Genomic DNA, 23,528 nt, shown 5'->3' with positions numbered 1-23,528 from the left:
AGAGTTGGGGAGTAACGGATGACAAGTAGACCAACAGATTACAAAAAACAGTAACTGTATCTGTTACTAACAACTAAAATATTGTAATTGGATTACAGATACTTTTGAAAAAATATGATTACTTCTTGGATTACTTCAGTACAAAAATAATAGGTGCGCGAAATTAAGTTAGATTTTTATTTTATTTAATTTTCTAAAAACATATTTATTTGAACCCAAACAGAGGCGTTGCTGGGATCACAATATCACATTAGGGGCTTATCGGCCTACACGTTTACATTTACATAATGCGTGATCTTAATTATAGATGAATAGATCAGCTGCTATTTTTTTTTGTTCCATTTAAGAAGGGCTATTCATAAATAGCCACTGAACCCAAATAATTCATCGTTTAGAAGAGCAACTATTTGTTATAGTTGCTCTTCTATAGCTGTAACACGGGCTGCCTTCAAGTTAAACATGTGGAATTCATCACGACATTTGAGGAGAAAATGTGTGTCGGGAAGCACTCTGCCAAAGAATGATGATTTGCATTTGATGCTGCCACCTCAGCTCCATGTTAATCTGCTTGCTTTGCATATCAGAAAAAATGCGTTAATTGGTTATCATTGGCTGCGGACTACATTGACTTTAAGCTAAGAGTGCAGGTGTATAATCACAGTTTAATTTAATTATTACGTTTTGAAAATACATCGCTGCATGGTGGCCCCAATAATCACAGGTTACTTTCGTGATGTAAAATGTATCTGTATGCGGGTGTTCACGATTGCGAACGTGCATTCGCGTACTGGGTGTCCGCATGTTTTGACAATGTTGGTGGCTGTGGAGCAAAGTTCAAGATATCCCGATTTTTATAGTCTACAGCAGACATGGGCAAGATAAGGCCCCCGGGCCGGATCTGGCCCGTTTAATCATTTTATCCGGCCCGCGATACATCCAAAAATGTTACATAATGCAAAATAAAAAATACCTGACGAGGTCCGCAGATTACGTTACTTTATTTACTGTTGCATATTTATTTATTTTCAAATTAAAAGTCCCCTGGCACTCCCAGAAATAAGTACAGTAGTATCATACTGTCTGTTTTAAATACCTTTAAGTTGAAACAAGGTATTTGCGTTGCTATGATACGTAGCACCACAATCCACGCGCGGAAGTTATCATTTGTACGTACTATACGCAATTGATGGCTAGCGATCTCTGGAAATGAGCCTAAGAAAAGTTGATAACGAAAGCAGGGTATTTAAAAAAACTATTGACAGGAAAAGATTTCTTTGTAGATGTCGCAGGTAAAGCAACTTGCTTAATCACAGTTTTAAAGAGTACAATTTGCAGAAGCACTTCCAGAGCAAGCCTGCAGCGAAATACAAAAACTGTCACCCGATGCTACAATTCAACAAGTCCAACCGCAGATGCAGCCTCACTGATGAACATCTTGCAGCAGGACCGCACACTGCTTCAGCAGAACCGCACACCGCTTCAACAGAAATGACTCCTGACTTCACCTCACTTGTCAACGCCCATACGAGGCTCTCCTGTTCATATTGAGTGAGTAGCCGTTGATTTCTTGGATCTGGGCTGCTGGAATCGCTGTCGTTAAAATACGTAGTACAAAAAATATACTGTATGAAGTTAGATGACGGCAATTATACCAACATTTGCTTTGAGTGAAAATCTTCAGAAGTGATTTCATCGACTTATGTCTGCCTTAATAACTATTATACCTACACTCACCTAAAGGATTATTAGGAACACCTGTTAAATTTCTCATTAATGCAATTATCTAATCAACCAATCACATGGCAGTTGCTTCAATGCATTTAGGGGTGTGGTCCTGGTCAAGACAATCTCCTGAACTCCAAACTGAATGTCAGATTGGGAAAGAAAGGTGATTTAAGCAATTTTGAGCGTGGCATGGTTGTTGGTGCCAGACGGGCCAGTCTGAGTATTTCACAATCTGCTCAGTTACTGGGATTTTCACGCGCAACCATTTCTAGGGTTTACAAAGAATGGTGTAAGAAGGGAAAATGTATGTGGCAGTCCTGTGGGCGAAAATGCCTTGTTGATGCTACAGGTCAGAGGAGAATGGGCCGACTGATTCAAGCTGATAGAAGAGCAACTTTGACTGAAATAACCACTTGTTACAACCAAGGTATGCAGCAAAGCATTTGTGAAGCCACAAGACGCACAACCTTGAGGCGGATGGTCTACAACAGCAGAAGACCCCACCGGGTATCACTCATCTCCACTACAAATAGGAAAAAAAGAGGCTACAATTTGCACGAGTTCACCAAAATTGGACAGTTGAAGACTGGAAGAATGTTGCCTGGTCTGATGAGTCTCGATTTCTGTTGAGACATTCAGATGGTAGAGTCAGAATTTGGCGTAAACAGAATGAGAACATGGATCCATCATGCCTTGTTACCACTGTGCAGGCTGGTGGTGGTGGTGTAATGGTGTGGGGGATGTTTTCTTGGAACACTTTAGGCCCCTTAGTGCCAATTGGGCATTGTTTAAATGCCACGGCCTACCTGAGCATTGTTTCTGACCATGTCCATCCCTTTATGACCACCATGTACCCATCCTCTGATGGCTACTTCCAGCAGGATAATGCACCATGTCACAAAGCTTGAATCATTTCAAATTGGTTTCTTGAACATGACAATGAGTTCACAGTACTGAAATGGCCCCCACAGTCACCAGATCTCAACCCAATAGAGCATCTTTGGGATGTGGTGGAACGGGAGCTTCGTGCCCTGGATGTGCATCCCACAAATCTCCATCAACTGCAAGATGCTATCCTATCAATATGGGCCAACATTTCTAAAGAATGCTTTCAGCACCTTGTTGAATCAATGCCACGTAGAATTAAGGCAGTTCTGAAGGCGAAAGGGGGTCAAACACAGTATTAGTATGGTGTTCCTAATAATCCTTTAGGTGAGTGTATATAACTGTTATACACTATACCTTATGTAATGTAACTTACTCTGTTGAGTTGAAAGTTAAGTTTTAAGGCAAATATGTGTTGCAACATTTCTGTTGAGTAATAACCCTAAAAAGGGATTTTTTAGGCCTTTGCCTGCCATAATAACAGTTAACATAACAAAAATCAATTTCAATTATGAAAATGGTGTTTCATGGAAAATTAATATGCATAAATTAGTGTGTTTTTTAGGCATGTTGGTTAAAAAGTAATCTGGCCCACAATGCTCTCTGGCATTTTCAGTGTGGCCCCCCAGTGAAAAATGTTGCCCACCCCTGGTCTACAGTAATTTCAATACCCTTTTCGGGAAATTGCCATTCATAACGACAATGTTTTGAAGAAATAAAACACATGAATAAAACACAAATAACAGAATAGGTTAACACATCCTTAGATTCTGGGTTATATTCAGATAAAAACTCAGATTCTGGAAGATCAAGGGTTTTTGGATTAATTGGAATGACTGAATATCTGACAGACCTTTATCGTGCCGGCTATGTAATCTGTAACATTGATTCATCCCGCAAAAGGTATTCAATTTGTTATAGGCTATTCGTTTGTCTTCAAATGCCTCTTAATATGACAGTAATATGAAAGTAATTCAAAGTAATCAGATTACGTTACTGAGTTTGAGTAATCAAAAAAAATTTAGTTAATGATTACAAATGTGGACAGGTAACTTGTGACTGTAATGAATTACATTTAAAAAGTAACCTACCCGACCCTGAATATAATATAACAGCAAAATACATTCTCTTAAGTGGAAACGTTTATGGAACTGTATGGAAAATCTATTTTGCATCAGTAGAGGTGGCTTTTAAGATTGTTTTAGAACTTCCTCGTCAATCAGTTTAAAATATATTTCCATCCTCCCAATGTTTACCATCAAAGACAGTTTTTGTGTGGCAAATGCTTTCTTGTTTCTGGCTTTGCTGCAGATTGACATTTCATAGAAGTGCCGCTGCTGCCCCCATGTGTTTCATGTATGTTACATTCCTTTGGCTGCTCTTGTAATGTAAGCACAAAATAACGCAACAAAGAACCAAGAAATAAGCGATTAAGCATATATAATCATTTAAAAATAATACTTAGTTGATATTTTAGTAATTGATTATCCTTATCAGCAAAATAAGTAGTTACCTCAAAACAGTTGTTGATGTCCCTGGAAACTTTCAAAAGAGATGGAACAGTAAGCAAAACATCTGTTTGGAAGGGTAATGTGAGTGGGGAGGGCACAAAAGGTGAATACTTTGTAAGGTGTCTTATAGTCCATTTGCCATAGAAAAGAAATACAGAGTTGGTCTCATATAGACACCAAAGTGACAGCCTATGTGTTTGGTTTCCTTAGTTTCTTTTCATTCCTTGAACATCCTTGCTTCCTCTTTCATTACTGGGGAGGGGACAATGGCCATGTTTGAAAGGAACAAAACTGTAATGTACTGTATTTTCGGTAAATTGGTACTCGCTTTCTTATTGCCACTCGACCTGTCAAACCTGCAGCTTGAAGTCTTCTCATCACAGTTTAAATTGAGACTTCCTTACTTGGACTAATGTTAAGCTGTGCTTGAAGCTGTTATTCTGTGAGCCGCCTATCACGCAAGCTGTTGATTCTCAGAAACGTGTCTTCTGATTCTGCTGTAGCTTTGGGTCAGCCAGACATCTTCCTGTCAGAGTTTCCTCTGGTTTCCAAGTGCCTTTTAATTTTGTAGGAAACTGTACTCACTGACCTTTGGCTTTCTTTGCAATTTCTCTAAAAGAATGACCTGCACTTGTAAGGGTTGTAGTGGTCTGTCTTCCTTTGTTCATTGCCTTTTTCTCACCAGTATGATAGCAATATACTACTTTCTGCAGCACAATACTCTCCAAATAAGGCTTGAGAGTGTGTAGTAACACAGTCTGTTTCAACACTGCTTTTATGAAGTATATAAAGTCAGAGGGGTTGTAAGTATTTAACAAAAGTTGGGACACTTCTATGAGTTGTTAGCATCAACTTTCAAGGCTTAATTTACTTCCATTGCTGTAGAACAGCTGTACATTGTTAACCCATTGCACATTCTCCTGAAATAGGCAGTACTTTATGTTGATTATTTTTCAATGTATGGTCACCTAAAGTATTTTTTAGTCTCTGGAATTTTACCTCTTGCCATTGTATGTGCAATTTCAGGTTATTCACTGGACTAAATTTCAATAAACACTGAAACAATTGTGTTTTTCTAATAAGAAAAGCATAACCCTGTAGGGTTGGTGCCTGTATTAAGAAGAAATCTAATGTGAAAATTCCAATTAGAATGCTAACGATGACACCAAATTATGATTGAAAATACTGAAGTATTTTTTGAATTGGATGCTGAGCTCCAGTGCCTTGTTTACATGAAACAGACACATTTTTACAACAGTTATTATTATTCCTGACAGAAAATAGGGATACACATTTGGATAGATCAGAAGTGCAAGCATAATGATAAAATGTTGCCTTAATCACTAGTGCAACCGATGGTAAATATCAAACAGAAAATTGCAAGAAATGTGTACAAAACTTCTTAACATGAGTGAATGTTACCTACCGGAAAATGTAAACGACCACAATATCCAAATTGTATAAGACTTAACAAAAATTTTGCCAAGGCAGTGGATGAACCAATTCAGGCTGCTACAATGGGCTTAATTATAGCCAAATCACAAAATATAATGACACTGTTAATGTATTTTTTGTAACAGATCACTTCAGTACCTTTGAAATGTATTTTTTCAGATTCAGGTTTAAACTGCACTGTTTGCGTTTCCAACACTAGATAGACTTAGCAGCTAACTATGTTACTGCCAGCTTATTAGGCAATCTTACTAACCTTAAAAAATGTGTTTCATACAATGTGTTCCCATTTTTAAATCCTATATTATAAAAATAACTGAGCAAACAAACACCTTTGTCCCACGTAAAAACAGCATATATTGCTAGCACTACTTTCCAACTCACACAAAAATTATAGCATAACTAGAACATGAACATTTAAAATTATAAGTAAAGAAACGTTGTGCTAACAAGTGCTGTATGAGCATAACAGATTGTAACTGTTAATTTTTATTTCTTAATCTTGTCCTATCTGTGATTGTAATGTTAAATGGTTCAAAATAACTGGACCTTGAATCAAATTAATGCAGGTAAATAAAATTAAAATATGATAGTGTATGTCTGAAGGCATGAATCATTTCATGGGATTTTTATTGGTGGGCTTCATTGCGTAAATAAATCTGTCCTTCTGTCAGGTGTCGGTGAATCTTGGAACAGAATGCAGCCCTGGTGGTACAGGTGCATCTCTGAAAAACCGACCCATGCACGACTCTTTCTGGTTTCTTTCCCTGTGATGTGGCACTCAGCAACTGGCCATCTCTGACAGTAGCAAGACTATGCTCGCCACATCAAACCACCTCCAAACTTAATTATTAACTCAAAAGCAGCAGTATTTTTCACTCAAAGTTCTGATCATCTCGCTGTTGATATACTAGACTACAATGTACGTTCATTGAAAATGTATGTACATGATTAGGTTAAATTCACGCTTAAATCCCATGATCCTACAGTTAATTTGGAATTTATTCAGACCTCCACACGTGTCTCACATTTTGTTCCAAAAATATTCTTAAACATTTTAAATGCACCAACCTACACATAATACCCCATAATGAACATAACTACCAAAAACTTTATTTATTTATAAAAAAAAACACATTTACATAAGTATTCAGACCCCTTTACGCAGTACCATTGCCTTTTTTGGTATGACACTACAAGCTTGACACACCTGTATTTTAGTAGTTTTTTCCTCATTTTTCTCTCCAAGTCCTCCCAAGAATTGTCATGTTAGAATGGCGAACGTCGCTGCACAGCCATTTTCAGGTCTCTCCAGAGATGTTCAATTGGGTTTAAGTCCAGGCTCTAGTTGGGCCACTTAAGGACATTTACAGACCCAAAGCCAATTCTGTGTTGTCTTGGCTCAGGGTCGTTTTTCTGTTGGAAGGTGATTCTTCACTCCAGAGGGCTCTGAAGCAGGTTTTCATAAGCGTCTGTCTCTCCTTGGTTCTGTTCCTTTCCCCCGTCGATCCTGATAATATCCCAGTGCATGCCATTGAGAAACAACCCCACAGCATTATGCTGCCACCACCATGCATCACTCCAATACAATGTCCTATTGGCCAGGTAATGAGTGTACCTGGTTTACTCCAGAAGTGATGCTTGGCATTCAAGTGTTTATTAATGGCTTCATCAGACTAGAGAATCTTGTTTCTTGTGGGCTGAGAGTGCTTTAAATGGTCAGTGAGTCTTTCTGGCCCATTCCAAACAGGTTGTCATGCCCTTTGCTGCAAAAATGGTTGTCCTTGTGAATGTTTCTCCTTTCTCCACACAGGAACTCTGGTACATAGTCAAAGTGACCATTGAGTTCTTGTTCACCCCCCTGACCAAGGCCCTTCTCCCCCAATTGCTCAGTTTGGTCGGGCCCCCAGATCTAGGAAGAGTGTTCCAAACTTCTTCCAATTATGAATGATGAAGGCCACTGTGTTCTTGGGAACTTTCATTGCTGCAGAAATGTTTTGGAACCCTTCCCCAGATCTGTGCCTCGACACAATCCTGTATCAGCAGCTCATGGCTTGTACTTTCAACCTTATATAGACACCTGTGTGCCTTTCATAATCATGTCCCAATAATTGAATATACCACAGGTGCACTCTAATGATGTTATTAGAAACATCTCAATGATGATCAGTGGAAACAGGATGTACCTGAGCTAAATTTTTTTGTGATATTTTTTATTTTGTTAAAACACTTTTGCCCTGTCATTATGGGGTGTTGTGTGTAGGTTAATGAGGGAAAATATGTTATAATTCACTTACAAATACGGCTGTAACAAAATATGGAAAAAAGTCAAATGGTCTCAATACTTTCTGAATTCAATGTATATGCTCACTGCCCATATGCTGTCTACCACCAGCAGCACCACTTGTTTACAGTTCATAAAATCAAACACATTTCTATATTCCAGCCACTACGCTAGAATACTCACCAATCAGTCAGTCACATTAACCTCCATAGAGGGACTAGACTAGATTCTTTTTACAGTTTTATTTCTCTAGCAATCAGGCCTCAAAAAGAAATACAATGGTAATTAGACAAAATAGACAAACACATATTTTAAATCTCTCTATTGACATTCTCCTCTATGTACAGTGTCTTTGAAAATAATTCAGATCTGTCACTTTTGGTTCTATTATATACTTTATATTTAATTGATTAAAAAAATTGGGCCATCAATCTACACACAACAGCTTATAATTATAAAATAAAAACACAATTTTGTTTGTACCATTCTGATGAATTTGAAAAGAAAATGTAAACCAATTTGGGACAAAATATATAGGATCTGGACACACTGAAAGAAAAATAGATTTTAATGGGGTCGCTTGGACTGATCAACTTCTCCTCGAAAGGTAGCTTTTCACTTGTGGCCTCATAACCATGGCCTCATTTATCTACTAAAATAATGCTAGGTCTGCAGTAAATATTGTTAAAATCTTTTGTCACTTTAAGTCAGTGGATCATTGCCACATAATGGCTAACTATTAGAGCAAAGTGGATAATAGATTGAATTACCCAGGCTCAGCTGCACCAAATAGATGTCCCAGTCCAATAAATATTTTTCTAAAGAAGTAACCTTCCAGAATAAGTAACTTTACCCTCCAGTGTCGTTTTCAAGAGACATGTCTTTTCCCAAGTGGTGAACTTGGCAGGCTGAATTCTGAATCTGCCATATTATATAACATGCATCTCATAAGCATGTCAGGGTTTCTCAACATGGTATGACTCAACATTTTAAGGAAATTGATTATGATAAACATAATATAGTGTAGTTTACTGTAATAATGTAGTGTAGTTTCTGGTGTTTGTGTCTTACAAAGCTTATGGTATATACTTCAATTAGCAAGTACAGTTATTTAAACCGTAGGGTATATGCTTTTGGTTATACAGGTTTACTTGCAAGTGCCCTGTGTTGGATGGTATCGTAAAAAAAGACACTAACAGACATTTTGGATGGAAAGGTGGTTATTTCCAACAACGAACAGTGCCTAACACAATTCTAAATCAGTGTGTTTGATGCTACCCTTACACACATCAATTTAATTCAAATATTGCACAAACATTCTGTAAGGGAGCGTGTTGCCCAATTGCTAGGCTGACTACCCAGAAACTATATACAATTAAAGCTGCAAGCAGCGTTTCAGGGGGCCAAGCAGGGCACAGGAAGCATCTCACTGTAGGCTCTCACTAGAGAATTTTTTTTCTATTTAAAAATGCCCAATGCCGCTAGTAGTCAGGATGTCCAATCGAAGAAGAGGAAATCAAAACAAAACAAAAAGACCTTGAAACCAGACAAGGAACGAGGCAATCCTAGTTCAACCGATTAGGAGGGATGAATATTGTTGTCGCTGGCAGGTTTCAATCCTGGGTTTTCTATGTGGCAGACTGTCTTTAATCATTATGCTATTTAAACAGCAGAATGCAACTTTACCTCAGCCATTAAATTTTTAAGATATTTTTAAGAGATAAATTGGGCAACAAAACATTTGTTAATGGAATTTAAGTGTACTGTTGTACTAAGACTACTATAGATGGCTAGCTAATAGCTATACAGCCTACTTATAACGAAATCAACGACTCAAATCACTCCATGGCTGTTTCCTTTCTTTGGAAAACAATAACAGTATAAAAGGGTCACATAATACAATTATTCTCTCAAATATATGAAAATCCTGGTATTACAGATATGCATTGTTGTGTGAAGGCTGAAAAGCACCAAGTGGATGAACATTTCTGAGATACAGAATTTGGAAAGACTGAGAAGGGAATTGAAGTGGGGTCACACTATTGAAGAACCAGGATGTTCCCACTACACCACAGGGCCTGCTGGCAGACCCTTTAGTCTCAAGGGGTTGTGATCTACACTCACCTAAAGGATTATTAGGAACACCATACTAATACTGTGTTTGACCCCCTTTGCCTCAGAACTGCCTTAATTCTACGTGGCATTGATTCAACAAGGTGCTGAAAGCATTCTTTAGAAATGTTGGCCCATATTGATAGGATAGCATCTTGCAGTTGATGGAGATTTGTGGGATGCACATCAGGGCACGAAGCTCCCGTTCCACCACATCCCAAAGATGCTCTATTGGGTTGAGATCTGGTGACTGTGGGGGCCATTTCAGTACTGTGAACTCATTGTCATGTTCAAGAAACCAATTTGAAATGATTCAAGCTTTGTGACATGGTGCATTATCCTGCTGGAAGTAGCCATCAGAGGATGGGTACATGGTGGTCATAAAGGGATGGACATGGTCAGAAACAATGCTCAGGTAGGCCGTGGCATTTAAACGATGCCCAATTGGCACTAAGGGGCCTAAAGTGTGCCAAGAAAACATCCCCCACACCATTACACCACCACCACCAGCCTGCACAGTGGTAACAAGGCATGATGGATCCATGTTCAAAGTTGCTCTTCTATCAGCTTGAATCAGTCGGCCCATTCTCCTCTGACCTCTAGCATCAACAAGGCGTTTTCGCCCAAAGGACTGCCGCATACTGGATGTTTTTCCCTTTTCACACCATTCTTTGTAAACCCTAGAAATGGTTGTGCGTGAAAATCCCAGTAACTGAGCAGATTGTGAAATACTCAGACTGGCCCGTCTGGCACCAACAACCATGCCACACTCATAATTGCTTAAATCACCTTTCTTTCCCATTTTGACATTCAGTTTGGAGTTCAGGAGATTGTCTTGACCAGGACCACACCCCTAAATGCATTGAAGCAACTGCCATGTGATTGGTTGATTAGATAATTGCATTAATGATAAATTGAACAGGTGTTCCTAATAACCCTTAATGGTGAGTGTATAATACCCCAAATAGCATACACAGATGCATACTTTGAAAATCCCCCAGAAACCGTAAACCGTTTTGTTTTAGGGATACTATAACATAGCTCCTGAAGGTTGCAGCCAGCAAAGTCGTTGTCTATTCTGAACAAATCTTAATACATCATCTGTTTAGTCTGCCGCGAGGCTGAAACAGCGGTCAGCTGCATAGCAGTAGGCATCTCTAACCACCATGTTATTTAACAAGGGATGACCTATCACTCCCTCACTTACTCAGTAAGAGACATTTGTTCTTCTTGGCCGGCTTCGCTTAAGCGGTCTGGCAAAAACCATGTGTGTATAGAGTGGAGAATATGTTTATGTGTTATGTGTAGAGATATGGAACATAGTGTTTGTGGGGGAGGAGTCTGGTTTCTTGGAGGAAAATAGGAATGTCTTTATGCTAAGTGATAGGAGAATGTGTGTGTGATTTTATGTGGAGATATAAGAGTGTGTAAAGAGAGACGAGATAAAGTGTATTTGGAGGGAGTAGAGGGTAGGGTAGGAATATGTGTGTCTTGTTGAGGAGTGGGAGGAGGAGAGTGTGTATTGTGTGTGAAGAGAGAATATAATGTGTGTGTGATAGTGTGGAGGGAGGAGTGAGTATATTAGCCATCTTGTGTTAGCCAACTAGCGTTACCCACCTTCCTTTAGCCTCTTTGCATTAGCCACCAATCGTTAGCCACCTAGTGTTAGCCACCCTGCGTTAGACACATCATGTTAGCCACCTAGGGTTAGTCACCCTGCTTTAGCCACCTTGCCTTGAGCTTACTAGCCACCTGAGTGACAGCTAAAATCCTCTTCCTCTAGCATCACATGTTTGAGATATCAACTTTCCTTATATAACTTTTAAAGACAATGGTTCAAAGGTCCTTCACACCAAACAGCATGCAAATACTTAAAGCGGTCTCGGAGGAGATGCCTTTTAACGAGTTTTTCAGAAAAGTTAAAATGGAGGCCATATTGTTTGAGATATCAACTTTTCCTATATAACTTTTAAAGACTAGGGTCCAGTGGTCCTTTACACCAATTGTCAACCAAATCTGTTCTGCGGTCTCGGAGGAGATGCTGTTTAAGTGTTTTTATTAACGGCAAAATCATGAGAAACATCGGTGAAGTTTATAGTGCCCCCAAGAGGTATTTTTGTATGGGACTTTTTCTGTCCATTCCTGGTAGACACATTTACGAGTATGTTTTGTTTGGTAGCTGTTTGATGTTCCATTTGGGATTAATGGAGTTCTGAAGTCATAGACCCGCCCAGCTCAATTTCATTTGCTGATTTCGGCCGTACTATTTGAGGTATCAACTTGCCTTATATACCTTTTAAACATAATGGTTCAAAGGTCCTGCACACCAAATGGCATGCAAATCCATAAAATGATCTCGGAGGAGATGTCGCTTTATGGATTTCACCAAATTCAAAATGGAGGAAAATTCAAGGGGCAAATTTGAAAGACCCTAGAGACTTTTTTGGTCAGCATGAGAAGGGGTATATCTGGAACTTGGTTGCATGTCTCTACGACATTCGGTTCATGAGATCTGAGCTTCACTTTTTCCATTTTCGACTGAGTGCTACAGCGCCAACATGAGGAGTATGGGTACCGTCTACAATTAGGCAAAGTTTGGAGCGTTTTGAACTAGAGGGGACCGAGCTATGGACCTCTGAAAATGGCCCTGGAGAATAATAATAAAACGTACAAACATAAGAGGGTTCCAGCAAATTTGTTGCTTGGCCCACTAAAAATACATGTTTAGGTCAGATTTAAAGGGATGTTTTACCAAAATTACAGAATGACACCTAACCGGTTAGCGGTTTTAGGAATGAGCACAATCCATTCTTTGCTTTAGTTTGCCAGTCATTAGCATTTTCGAGATAAATCGTCTCACAATTCTTGGACCATTATTAGCTTTAGGGAAGCATCATGTCCAAATAATCCGAAAGTACCTCACACATTGATGATTGAAGGGTACGCTAAGATTGGTATTACAAATGCAACAAAATATTTGCATCAATATCATTTTCCACTCATTATGTTCACATAATCTTGTAGTTCCTTGTTGGGCTTCATAATTCATTTTAGTTTTGCTCTAGCTAACAGTAAAGTCCCTATGGGAAGAATGAATGGGATGAAGGGATCAAAGACAGACCTATAACACTCTGAGGCATTCCACTGCTGCACATGATGTCACATATTTTTTAAATTTGAGAAAGAAAATCACTCTGAGACGTGGTCCACACACGTGAGTCTGACAGCCCAAACCTTAGGGTCAGGCATAGACGATGTATGACAATGCCTGTTAGCAAGGCACGCTATTGAAGAAAGACTGATTTTAGGATGTTTTATATTATCAGTTTAAGTTATTGCACAATTTATTAAAAAAACAACAACATAATTATTACATTGCACTTATCATATGTATTACATTATTGGCACAATATTATATTATCAGAATTGATTACATTATAAACGCAAAAGTTATGACATTATTGGCTGTGTATTACATTATCAGTTACCATAATGTATCCATGTGATGAATTAATGAATATTTCACATGCATTATAGTTTCCTTTTAAGACAATTACTTTACAAAGATTTTAATTGACATAACACTTCTTTCTAATGCTAGTGTACTGAGGATCTATGCAATACAGTTTTATGGGACATATCTGTCATTGCCTTTAGATGTTTAAAAGTGATATTTTTTCAATTTACAAAATATCTTAATTTCAAACTCTCTCATAGTACAGTATGTCACACACAAAAGTTCAAGCTCTTATTGGGAAGATGACTGCAAATAAAAGAGACCTTTTTGTGATTTGATGGTCATGTTCCATGATGACATCAACAGTAGGGTATATGCTTACCAATGCAGCTAATATGGATAGATCCATCTACACCACATAACCAAGTTATGTTATCTAATAACACAAAAATCTGACAACACAAAAAGATGTTAATGATAATGTGTACTGCTAACCTTTGATTGGAATGACAGTGTTCTGTGTTTTTTCAAACAAGTGACTGCCATTAGCTGCACACCTTTGTTTTTACATACCATACTAACATTATTTATTTGATTTCTTTGTTTAAGAATTATTAGACCCCATATGATATTAGTCCCCATATGATATTCCATAAGAATGAACCTGGGATGAATTTCTGATCCTCCTCCGAATTATTAAATAGAGTTCACCTTTGTAGGTCAATTTGTTTTGTATGAAACATTTAATCTAAAAAAGGCTTTGGCAAACTACCAACCATGTGCCTGGTAATAACTGAACCAGAGGAAATGTTCCAGTTTTGTCTATTATGTGTTTGGTATGCATCCTCTGTGTGAATTAGAAGTGCACAAGCATCTACTGAGGCAAGAAGCTGTATTGAACATGAACCATTTCACATTTCAGACAACACAGAGCCTTCTATGATGGTGTATAACTGCAGGTTTCTTACTTACAGCTTACAACAATCTTCCAATAATTGAATTGTTTTCTGTCTTTGTGAATTACACTGTTTAAATAGCTCATCCATGAAAGGTGCATCCATAATAGATCCATCCATAATAGATACATTCGTAATAGATCCATCCATAATAGATCCATCCATAATAGATACATTCATAATAGATCCGTCCATAATAGATACATTCGTAATAGATCCATTCATAATAGATCCATTCATAATAGGTGCATTGGTAAAACAGTACCGCTAGGTGGTGACATCGTTACATAATTGCAATACGAGGACGTGAGCGACAACTTATTGCCGGTCCGAAAACCCATTTCAGTAGTTCGCACATGTTCTCAGATGTTAAAGTTTTACAGAATACAGAATTTATATAGCATATTATTTTTACATGTATTTTATTTGTTCAACTCCTATGCATCAGTTCTTTCCAAATAGCCAATATTCCACATAACCAAGTCAATTGACATCTAATTACACAAAGATCTCACTACACACAAAATGGAAATTCCTGACAGTTGGATTAATGAAGCAATGACGAAACAAACACTGTTTGAATTATATTTTTAAATATTCTAGTGGATGCTGGAATCTTTTTGTAGTGGTCATATGTAGTGCACTTCTGATGATTACTCAAATGTATTCCAAAACAATACATTCATATTATTACCATAGAAATGTAACATAGTCGATCTCACTAGATATTAAGTGTTACTAAACTTTTGCTCTAAATAGTGTATAACTAAAATGTTGGTGACTTCACAAATTTCCAAAATGTAAACCGCGAAGAGAACAATTAATACATTTTAATTTCGTTACTTTTCTAAGTGTGTCGAACTGGAATTAAACATACTAGTTTCGGCTAATATGAGCATGCATAATAATTAAGCATAACTCATGTAAATGAAGCATGTAAATACACTGCTGAAATGTAACTGTCCATCGGTGTTCTTGGACACCGTTACATCGGACTAAACCGTCAGAGATGTATGATTTCATAAACAATGGGCAACATCTAATATGTATCCCCCCTCATTTAAATCGTTAAAGTTTTGCGGGCTCTGTATTCCGTTCTCGAAGCAGCTAACATTTACTACTAGTTAACTAAATTAAACATTTCTTGTTTAGAATGAGTGCATTATCATCTAACTGTTGTATTTTAAATGTGGCCTATAATATATTACATACTGTATTTGGGATTTCTCAACTCAGAATTAGTTGAATTGAAATAAGCCTAGGTTGTAAACAATACAATTTTAATAACCAAAAAAGTATGGGTATAGGCTACTAGTAAAGGAAACACCGGCGTCCTCTCAAACGCAATTTCTTAGTAAATGATGTACTGATTTGCGATGTGCATATTGCAGAAACATTTACCATTGAATAACCCAAACAGTTGTAAAATAAATCTCTTTATTGCCTTTATGCTGTACAGCAAAATATTTAGAATACTCTAGGGGTCTAAATTTAAGTGCAAATGAGTTACGATAACTCCGAGTGAGTGTGCATTTCCGTAAACACAATTAACATGGTTGGATATTACTTTGTATCCGTGTTGATAACTTAGAGCCTACTCAAACACTAGCCTACAATATTGCAATGACACAGAAACTCCGTAATACATCGTGGCATAATGACAGACTAAACTCAGAGCCGTCCTTTACAATTATAACGACATGTAAGGCCTATTTGATTCACTTGACTGAATCCACACATTTTGTATTTCTTCGGAAAGGTGTCTGACATGGAAGTTAACACAAAAAATGGAGTGACTGACATTTTCTATCTATCTCCCCTCATTTACTATTTAACGTATTTACAATAATTGGCTCTGGTGGAAATGGTGTGGAAACGTATGGCTTGTAAATAGTCGATGTGATCTTCATTCAAAATGGCAGTGGGCTTAATGTGTTTATTTCACATAACGCACGGCTTGACGTCCTGGCAGACGCTCTGGTGATGGTAATGGAGCTGATGATAGTAAGTTCCACTGGCAGTCGCAGGGTGAAATGAAGAGATCCCGTTAAAGTTCAAAACAAAATCCTTTCGGTCACACACCGGCGATGAATGGCTTGGATATCGAGATAATCCCACTGCAAACAGATGGAAAAGACACGAAAACAAAAGTCAAACACAAACCTAAATACAACACTAACCTATGCTATGCACTCTATGAACTTTATAGGCCTATGCAAGTTTTGGACGTTGTTTTCTAGTCTGTTCTATTCCAAATAAAATATTGATCTAGCCTAATTCCACTTGTATGTATTGACTAAACTTAGATCTAAACTTAAATTGTAAATAAATCTAGACCGTACATGAAATATAACATGTATTATACAACATCACTTTTCAGGGTCTGAAAATACTAGACCTATCTGTACATTAAATGCTAATATTTTAGAAGGCTTTTTGTAAGTGTTGTAGTTGTATCACTTGGCAATTGTTTTGCCATAAATGCGTTCTTAATTTAGTCCTGTATTGTTTAATCTTTATTAACAGAAAACTTCTCAAAGCCTTTAGGAAATAGTGGTAGTTCTGTTTTACATATTTGAATAATTATTTGTAGGCCTTTTATTGTTCATATTCATGTGTTTTCATAACTTATTCGGAATTATTCTGAAAATCTTGGCTTTAGCACTGGCTTTAATGTGAGAAAAAATATATGTCTTATTGGTTTTGTTGTATTTTATTTTTTCATATAGTTCTGTGATTTCGTCATTAGGTAACAAGCAGAGCAAATTCATTGTTGCCGAATTAGGCCCAATATCCTATTTCCTCTGATTGACTGCTACTACTTATGAACTACATATCATAAGCCAACCCACTCATAAGCATACATTTATATACTATTTAATGGAAGATTATTTTTTTATCACAATGGACAATTTATCTTTTGGTTGTATATTTTAAAAGTTGACAAATTTTGTGACAAATTAACAGTTGTGTTTGCCTTTTGCGAAAGTATACAGGCCTACCTGAAATGTCAGATGAGTCTCTTCCGTTGTGATGGAGATAGCTTTGCTCCAGGGAGTAAGGGGACATGGTTGAGTGCAAGGCGGATGATGTGGGATTATTTGAGGCCAGGGATTGCTGCTTAATGTATGGAGACACACCAGGCGATGCCCAGTGTGAGGGAGCACTGGTGTAGGGTGAATGGCAGTCCAAGGTGCCTGCTGCCATCGCCGCTGGGGAGGAATGTAGAGGGCTACTACTATTATCTGGGCAGTAATCTCCATTAGATGACACTTGACAGGCCGCCATGTAGGTTGACCCGGTGCTTGGCGACATGTGAGGGACATGATGCCCTCCACCCAGCCCTTCGTAGTTTCCTGGTCCGGTGTTCCCCATCACGTCCAAGTTGTAACCGTTATGACATGCCAAGGACTGGGGTGGGTTCTGGAAATCGAAGTTTTGGGGCAGTATCGACGCCCCAAAGCCGATGCCATTCATCATTCGATACATGGGTTTCAGGGCTTGGCATTTCCTACGAAATCCGCGAGGTCTGCGACGGAAGGATCCCTCTTCGAACATAAACTCACTGCCTGGGTCTATGGTCCAGTAGTGGCCCTTGCCAGGTCTGCCAAGGCCCTTGGGCAGTTTGATGAAGCATTCATTCAAAGACAGGTTATGCCTCACAGAGTTTTTCCATCCCTGATAAGACCCCCTGAAGAAGGGAAAACGGGCCTGTAGAAACTGATAGATTTCCGCTAAAGTAAGCCTCTTGGTCGGTGAGCTTTGGATAGCCATCACAATAAGGGCGATGTACGAATAGGGAGGCTTCTCAGGGCGCCTCAAGCCAGAGTTGCTCTTTTTCCCTTGGGTTGACGCGTTTGGTAAGGTCTCGGTCACCGGCTGTGAAGTCATCGGAGTGGCGTGCATCAATCCAGCGGATGGACTAGATCTCAGAGGATGAGACGACTCCAGGTGGTGCTGTGAGCTCTCGGTGGTCATGTTAGCGTCTCCTTTAGAGATACTGTAGGACACAAAGGAACGCTGAGGACCAAGACAACTCTTTTTGCACTGACCTGTACTGTCTCATGAGAGTACACCCACTCCTTTTCAGTCAATTACTCTGCATCGCTTCTTCAGATCTTGTAAAATAAGTTTACCAAACGCGATATTTGGAGATGTTAGTGTTCGGTGGCAGTAGCGATTCAGCTCGAGTTTATTGCTGTTCTAATCAGAAACACCAGCTGTGTAACCGTGCAGCCACTGCTCCTCCTCTGTCTCTCTATGGCCATCGCTGGAAATAATCCTTTAAGCGGGGTAACATAAAGCTCTTAACTTTCTTGCGCATATCCACTGGGCCAAACAAAACTCGACCACCTATCAATTCTTAAATCTAACTCTGCCCCCTAGATCCCGGCTAAATCCCTCCAAGAAATCGGCAGGAATTTGAGACCCACCCCCTCCCAAACCTGGCCCCGGTCCAGACATCATTCTAGCAGGAGGCACACACAACATAGAACAGTGCGGAGTAGAGATCTCCTCCCACCCACTCCTTACCACTTTAATACACGCAATTATGCCATTTATCAAACTCATTTAGACACTCCAGTTAACAGACTTACAGTGCAGCACGCCAAACAATGAAGGCAATGGTTTCAAATCAATCATGATTCCATCTTCTTTATATACCAGTGAGAGACCAAATGGGGGCCTATTATATTCAGTAGTATAACATATACCATACACATCATAGTAGGCTATTAAAGCGGTTTAATAATTTGTTTTAAGGTCATACCCTCTGCTGGCATTATTTTAATGTGGCTAGTGCTTAAATTATGTCATACAACATTGGGCATCTGTTGTACTTCCGAATGGAAATCGCTGTGGCATAGAAAACAGAAATAACGGTATGTTGAACAATTAGGGCTTCTTCGAACATGCGTTTTCGACTTGCAGAGGTAATGGTGAAATAACAGTCCTAGTTGTCGTGTTCATTTGCTGGGGGCTGTTCGGAATAGGACTTTGGAGTGGAAGCATGCTTTTTCCATCAGGCGCTGCCAGGATATGCCACACACAGCGCGCTAGTGTCAGTTTACCGCCTCGAGCCTAGATCTTATCCCTGGAGAGCTGCATTAATTACACAGATCCAAATTAGGTCTTAGAGAAATATATATATTTTTCCATATTTATAGTACTTAATGATGATGATTATGATTATATTATTTTCTTGTTTTTTAGTTTATTTTTATTTTAAACCTTAACAAATGAGTTTACGTATTATTATGTGAAATAAGAAACCAGGCATACTGATGGTGCCCATATGCTTCCGTAATGCATGCATAATGCTAGTTAGGAAATTGTCTTTGTAAACCTAGCAAAATAAGGTTAAACTGGTTGTAATTAGCTTGTCACAGTTCATATTATCGGCTCAGTGTATGAATGCTCAGTAGACGCATTTTCACCTATTTCTATACTTTGGAATTTGTTTCTAATGTGACATGTTAGTTGAATGTGGATAAACAATAAAACACATAAGCAAATGGCTTTTCTTGAACAGTTAAATACAACAATATATTTTTTTTTTACCAAACAAGAATTTGGATATCAAATATTTTATTATAAAAACATAAGGTAAAGAACATAATCTCTTGGGAATTTCCGTCGAGATGAAAACCATAACCTCGCTGCGGATGCACTGCTGGGTAAGGCCTATAAAGCCGCTAGACAGTTTTTTCTCAACATAATAAGAATACTGGGAAGAATTTTACAGTACTTTGCAAGGAAAGCGACAACCTTCTCTAAGGTCTTGGTAGATATGGAAAACAGTTGTATAGCTTCAAATGCAGATTTAAATCCACTCGTATAGGCTTTTCGCAATCAACTCTCCCCTTCTCATGTGTCTCGACTGGAGGCGACGGCTATTTGTAGCTCCAGACAGAAAATATAAATACTGAATGTCTGTATCCGCTCACAGCGAGCTTTTCGGACGCAGAAAAATAAATAATACGTTGCCGTATTCCTGCCCCAATGCAGGGACCAATTTATAATTAGATAGCTTATGTGCCAAACTAATAATGATAAACATTATTTATATAAGCAACATTATGACTGAATGTGCTATTATTATTATTATTATTATGAATATTAAGTATAGTTATTATTTCATAAAGATTATTATATCATGATAATACCAAGCAAAATTTGACAAAACCGTTATTAACGATGATTGTCAGTAGACATAATTATGAAGTGGCTTACAGCTGTTTGTTACTATCTACAATTATTTTAAATAATGTAAGACATTTGGATATATAACATCTGTTGAATTGTGTTTAGTGTTAGGGTGGGCTACCAAAGCGCATTTACTTTTGAACAAAATAAGGTGTGAGAGGCTAGAGCACCATTCCCTGTTCACTGTAGTCAATATTGGCTTTATCCTTTCGTCATTACTTATTTCCGTAATCTGTCCTCTTCCTCACTAGCTTTTTACCTAATCCTTATTTGACTTTGGTTTGGCAATTTGATAGGCTACAGAAATAGTCTAGACTTTAAAAGCCAACGGCCCAATGTAAATTGAATATTAACAATAATGTTATGGATGTAGGAGGTCCATTTTGTTGCCCTCTTTTTTATCACGACTATAGCTAATGCATTGTTTGAAAGCGTTGACAAAACAACAAAATGCATAGCCTACTTTTTACAGCTAATATCTACAATGACATGAAAAAAACAAGGTGACATTGAGGTAGTATGTATTGTGCTTTCTAAATTTACGAAAATATGTTCTCATATAGTAGAATAAATATTAAATATTAATTTCTGCCTTAAGGTCTGAAGTGTTGTGAATAATCTTCCATTTACTTGGAGCGAATTCAGAATTCGATTAATCACAGAAAAAATGAGTTTTAATAAACCCCCCTAAAATATTTCGAATATTTTCATTGTGTTTTGAATAAATATACTAAATGATCTGCTTTAGTGCTGGCACTTATGGATACCTTAAGAATGTCATGCCCTCAGACAACAATGGTTTACAGAACGGACATCTCAATCAATTGCAATGTGACAGCGCGCAAAGTACAGTAGATGCAGAGCTTAGTTTCATGTTACCAGAAGGTGAAAGACATTTAACCTAAATGTTTATTAAAAATGAACTACAAGTGTTAGAACACTTTCGTTTTGACGCGGGACTGTAATGAAGGACCATGCACCTGCAGACTGACACCTGTCAATGGTTGGGAAAATAGATTCCTCAGGAGGCCCGCAGTTTTTCATTTTGGCTTGAAAAAACATGTAGTGCAGATATCTTGTTCACAATTTATTCTCTGTGCTATTACTTGATTGCAAAAGATCAAAACAAAATAAAGATAAACCACATCACAATTTCAGTGTAAAAGTTACTCTTTATTACATAATTTTGTTTTTTAAAATAAAAACATACAAAATGCTCGTCTTGATCCCGCAATGTAAAATGTTATATTGTAAACAGCATGATTTGATGGTCAAGTGATGGTCATACATGTAACAACAACGAACCAACAATATAAATAGGCTAGCGTATATTCTGTGCATAATAAACTGTACACTTATAGCACAAAAATGTCATGGTTTTGCAAGGGAAATTACCTGACACTCAAAGCAGTGAAAGAAAGCATACTTCTCTCCTCAGAAGTTTGCTATCGATTCCATACTAACATTTAGTGTAAGTAACTGGGTGTCCAAATCTAAAGCAATGCAAATAAAATGCATGTTGTTATTACACAATAACTGTCAAAGCAGGTCTACACAAGTGTCATGACAGTGCTCTTATTCCATTTGCCACACCCCTCAGGTCCATACGACATCATATTTTGAACAGCTGTGATTATCTTGTAAACTGATGCCCTCAATGTGAATTCCAGAGCGGGCGAAACTATTTTCGATTGAATTTCTGAGCGGGCTACAATCCTCTACCGTAAAGCCCCAAGACATGCGCAGCGTATACGTCTACTTGGAGCATCGACTGGTTGTGATGTGGCATTGCAATAGATGTCCCTCTCACAATATGTGGCATAATCTGAGTATAATGTGGCCACTGTAATGCAGCAACGGTGGGATAATCCTCAGTCCACTCCTGTCTCTTGAACGGTTTGCTGAGGATACTGTCTATAGCGAAGGAACTGGAGAACTTTGCATTGGTGGGTCCGGTTTTAGCGGGTGGTGGCGTGGATGTTATAGTGACTTGTGCGTACTCATCCGCAGCATGGTCAGCGTTATCTTTTTCTTTGCCAGTCTTTTTGTTGATTCGCTTTCTCCTACGTCGGAACACACCGTCAGCGAAGGTATACTCGCTATGAGGATTCAACATCCAGTAGTTGTCTTTTCCCCATGGTCTGGACGGGTCCCGGAGGACCTTCAGAAAACAGTCGTTCAGTGACAAGTTGTGGCGCACAGAGTTCCTCCAACCAGTGTAGCTACCCCGAAAAAAGGGAAACTTTTTCATCAGATATTCATTGATTTCCGCTAGAGTCAGTCGACCGGACGAAGAGTCTCGGATTGCCATGGCAATCAGTGCGATGTATGAGTATGGAGGCTTTGGTCTCCGCGTGTACGGTTTGCCTTTTCCGTCAGCGGTTGGTGTGACAGGTGGCGGACTGTGCGCCACGCAGTCCCCATCCGAACCCAGCTCCTCTTCACTGGAGAGAAGCGATCGGACGCTTCCCTCTGCATCGCTGCACAGCTCCACAGATTTCACTGCATATTGGTGGTTTCCACATAATATATCAAGTTTCATGTTTTCTATTATTATTTCTCGTATACTGTGATATTTATATCCAACGGTTAAAAGCTGAAGCCTGAGAGGAAGTATCGCCTCTTGAGTAGAAGTGTCAAAGCGCTGAACGCTTTCAGTCAGAGTACCCAATGAGTCTCCTTGGTCATACCTTTAGGAGCACTAGATCTTGTCTCACCTTCTGTTTGTCTGGTTAGCTGTTTATAGCAGCCGTCTCACCTTAGGACCAACCCAACAGGGCGGGGCTTAATGATACGAATATTTTGGAACAAAAGCTATATCGTGCACTCAAAGTTTATGACAAGTTATAAATCTTAAAAGTCATTATCTAAAATATATAATTAATTAATGGAATTGCGTTCAACAACACATTCACCCTTCCGTTTTCAGCAAGACAAGT

General features: G+C 38.5%; 2 protein-coding genes across 2 annotated transcripts; both read right to left on the bottom strand.

The window, feature by feature from the left end:
- Positions 1-15,805: 15,805 nt before the first annotated feature.
- Positions 15,806-18,765, bottom strand: foxf2a (forkhead box F2a). The gene is made up of 2 exons (XM_010885251.4): positions 17,385-18,765; positions 15,806-16,499 (listed from the first exon to the last, which is right to left on the bottom strand). Exons 1-2 carry the CDS (start codon positions 18,358-18,360, stop codon positions 16,324-16,326), a joined length of 1,152 nt encoding a protein of 383 aa, XP_010883553.1. The 5' UTR covers positions 18,361-18,765; the 3' UTR covers positions 15,806-16,323.
- Positions 18,766-21,750: 2,985 nt separating this feature from the next.
- Positions 21,751-23,323, bottom strand: foxq1a (forkhead box Q1a). Its single transcript, XM_010885240.3, has one exon. It carries the CDS (start codon positions 23,129-23,131, stop codon positions 22,298-22,300), a length of 834 nt encoding a protein of 277 aa, XP_010883542.1. The 5' UTR covers positions 23,132-23,323; the 3' UTR covers positions 21,751-22,297.
- Between the last annotated feature and the right edge of the window lie 205 nt (positions 23,324-23,528).

The sequence above is a fragment of the Esox lucius genome, chromosome 3 (assembly GCF_011004845.1).
Source record: "Esox lucius isolate fEsoLuc1 chromosome 3, fEsoLuc1.pri, whole genome shotgun sequence".
Taxonomy (NCBI): Eukaryota; Metazoa; Chordata; class Actinopteri; order Esociformes; family Esocidae; genus Esox; species Esox lucius.
This window is presented reverse-complemented; position numbering and strand designations above follow the sequence as displayed.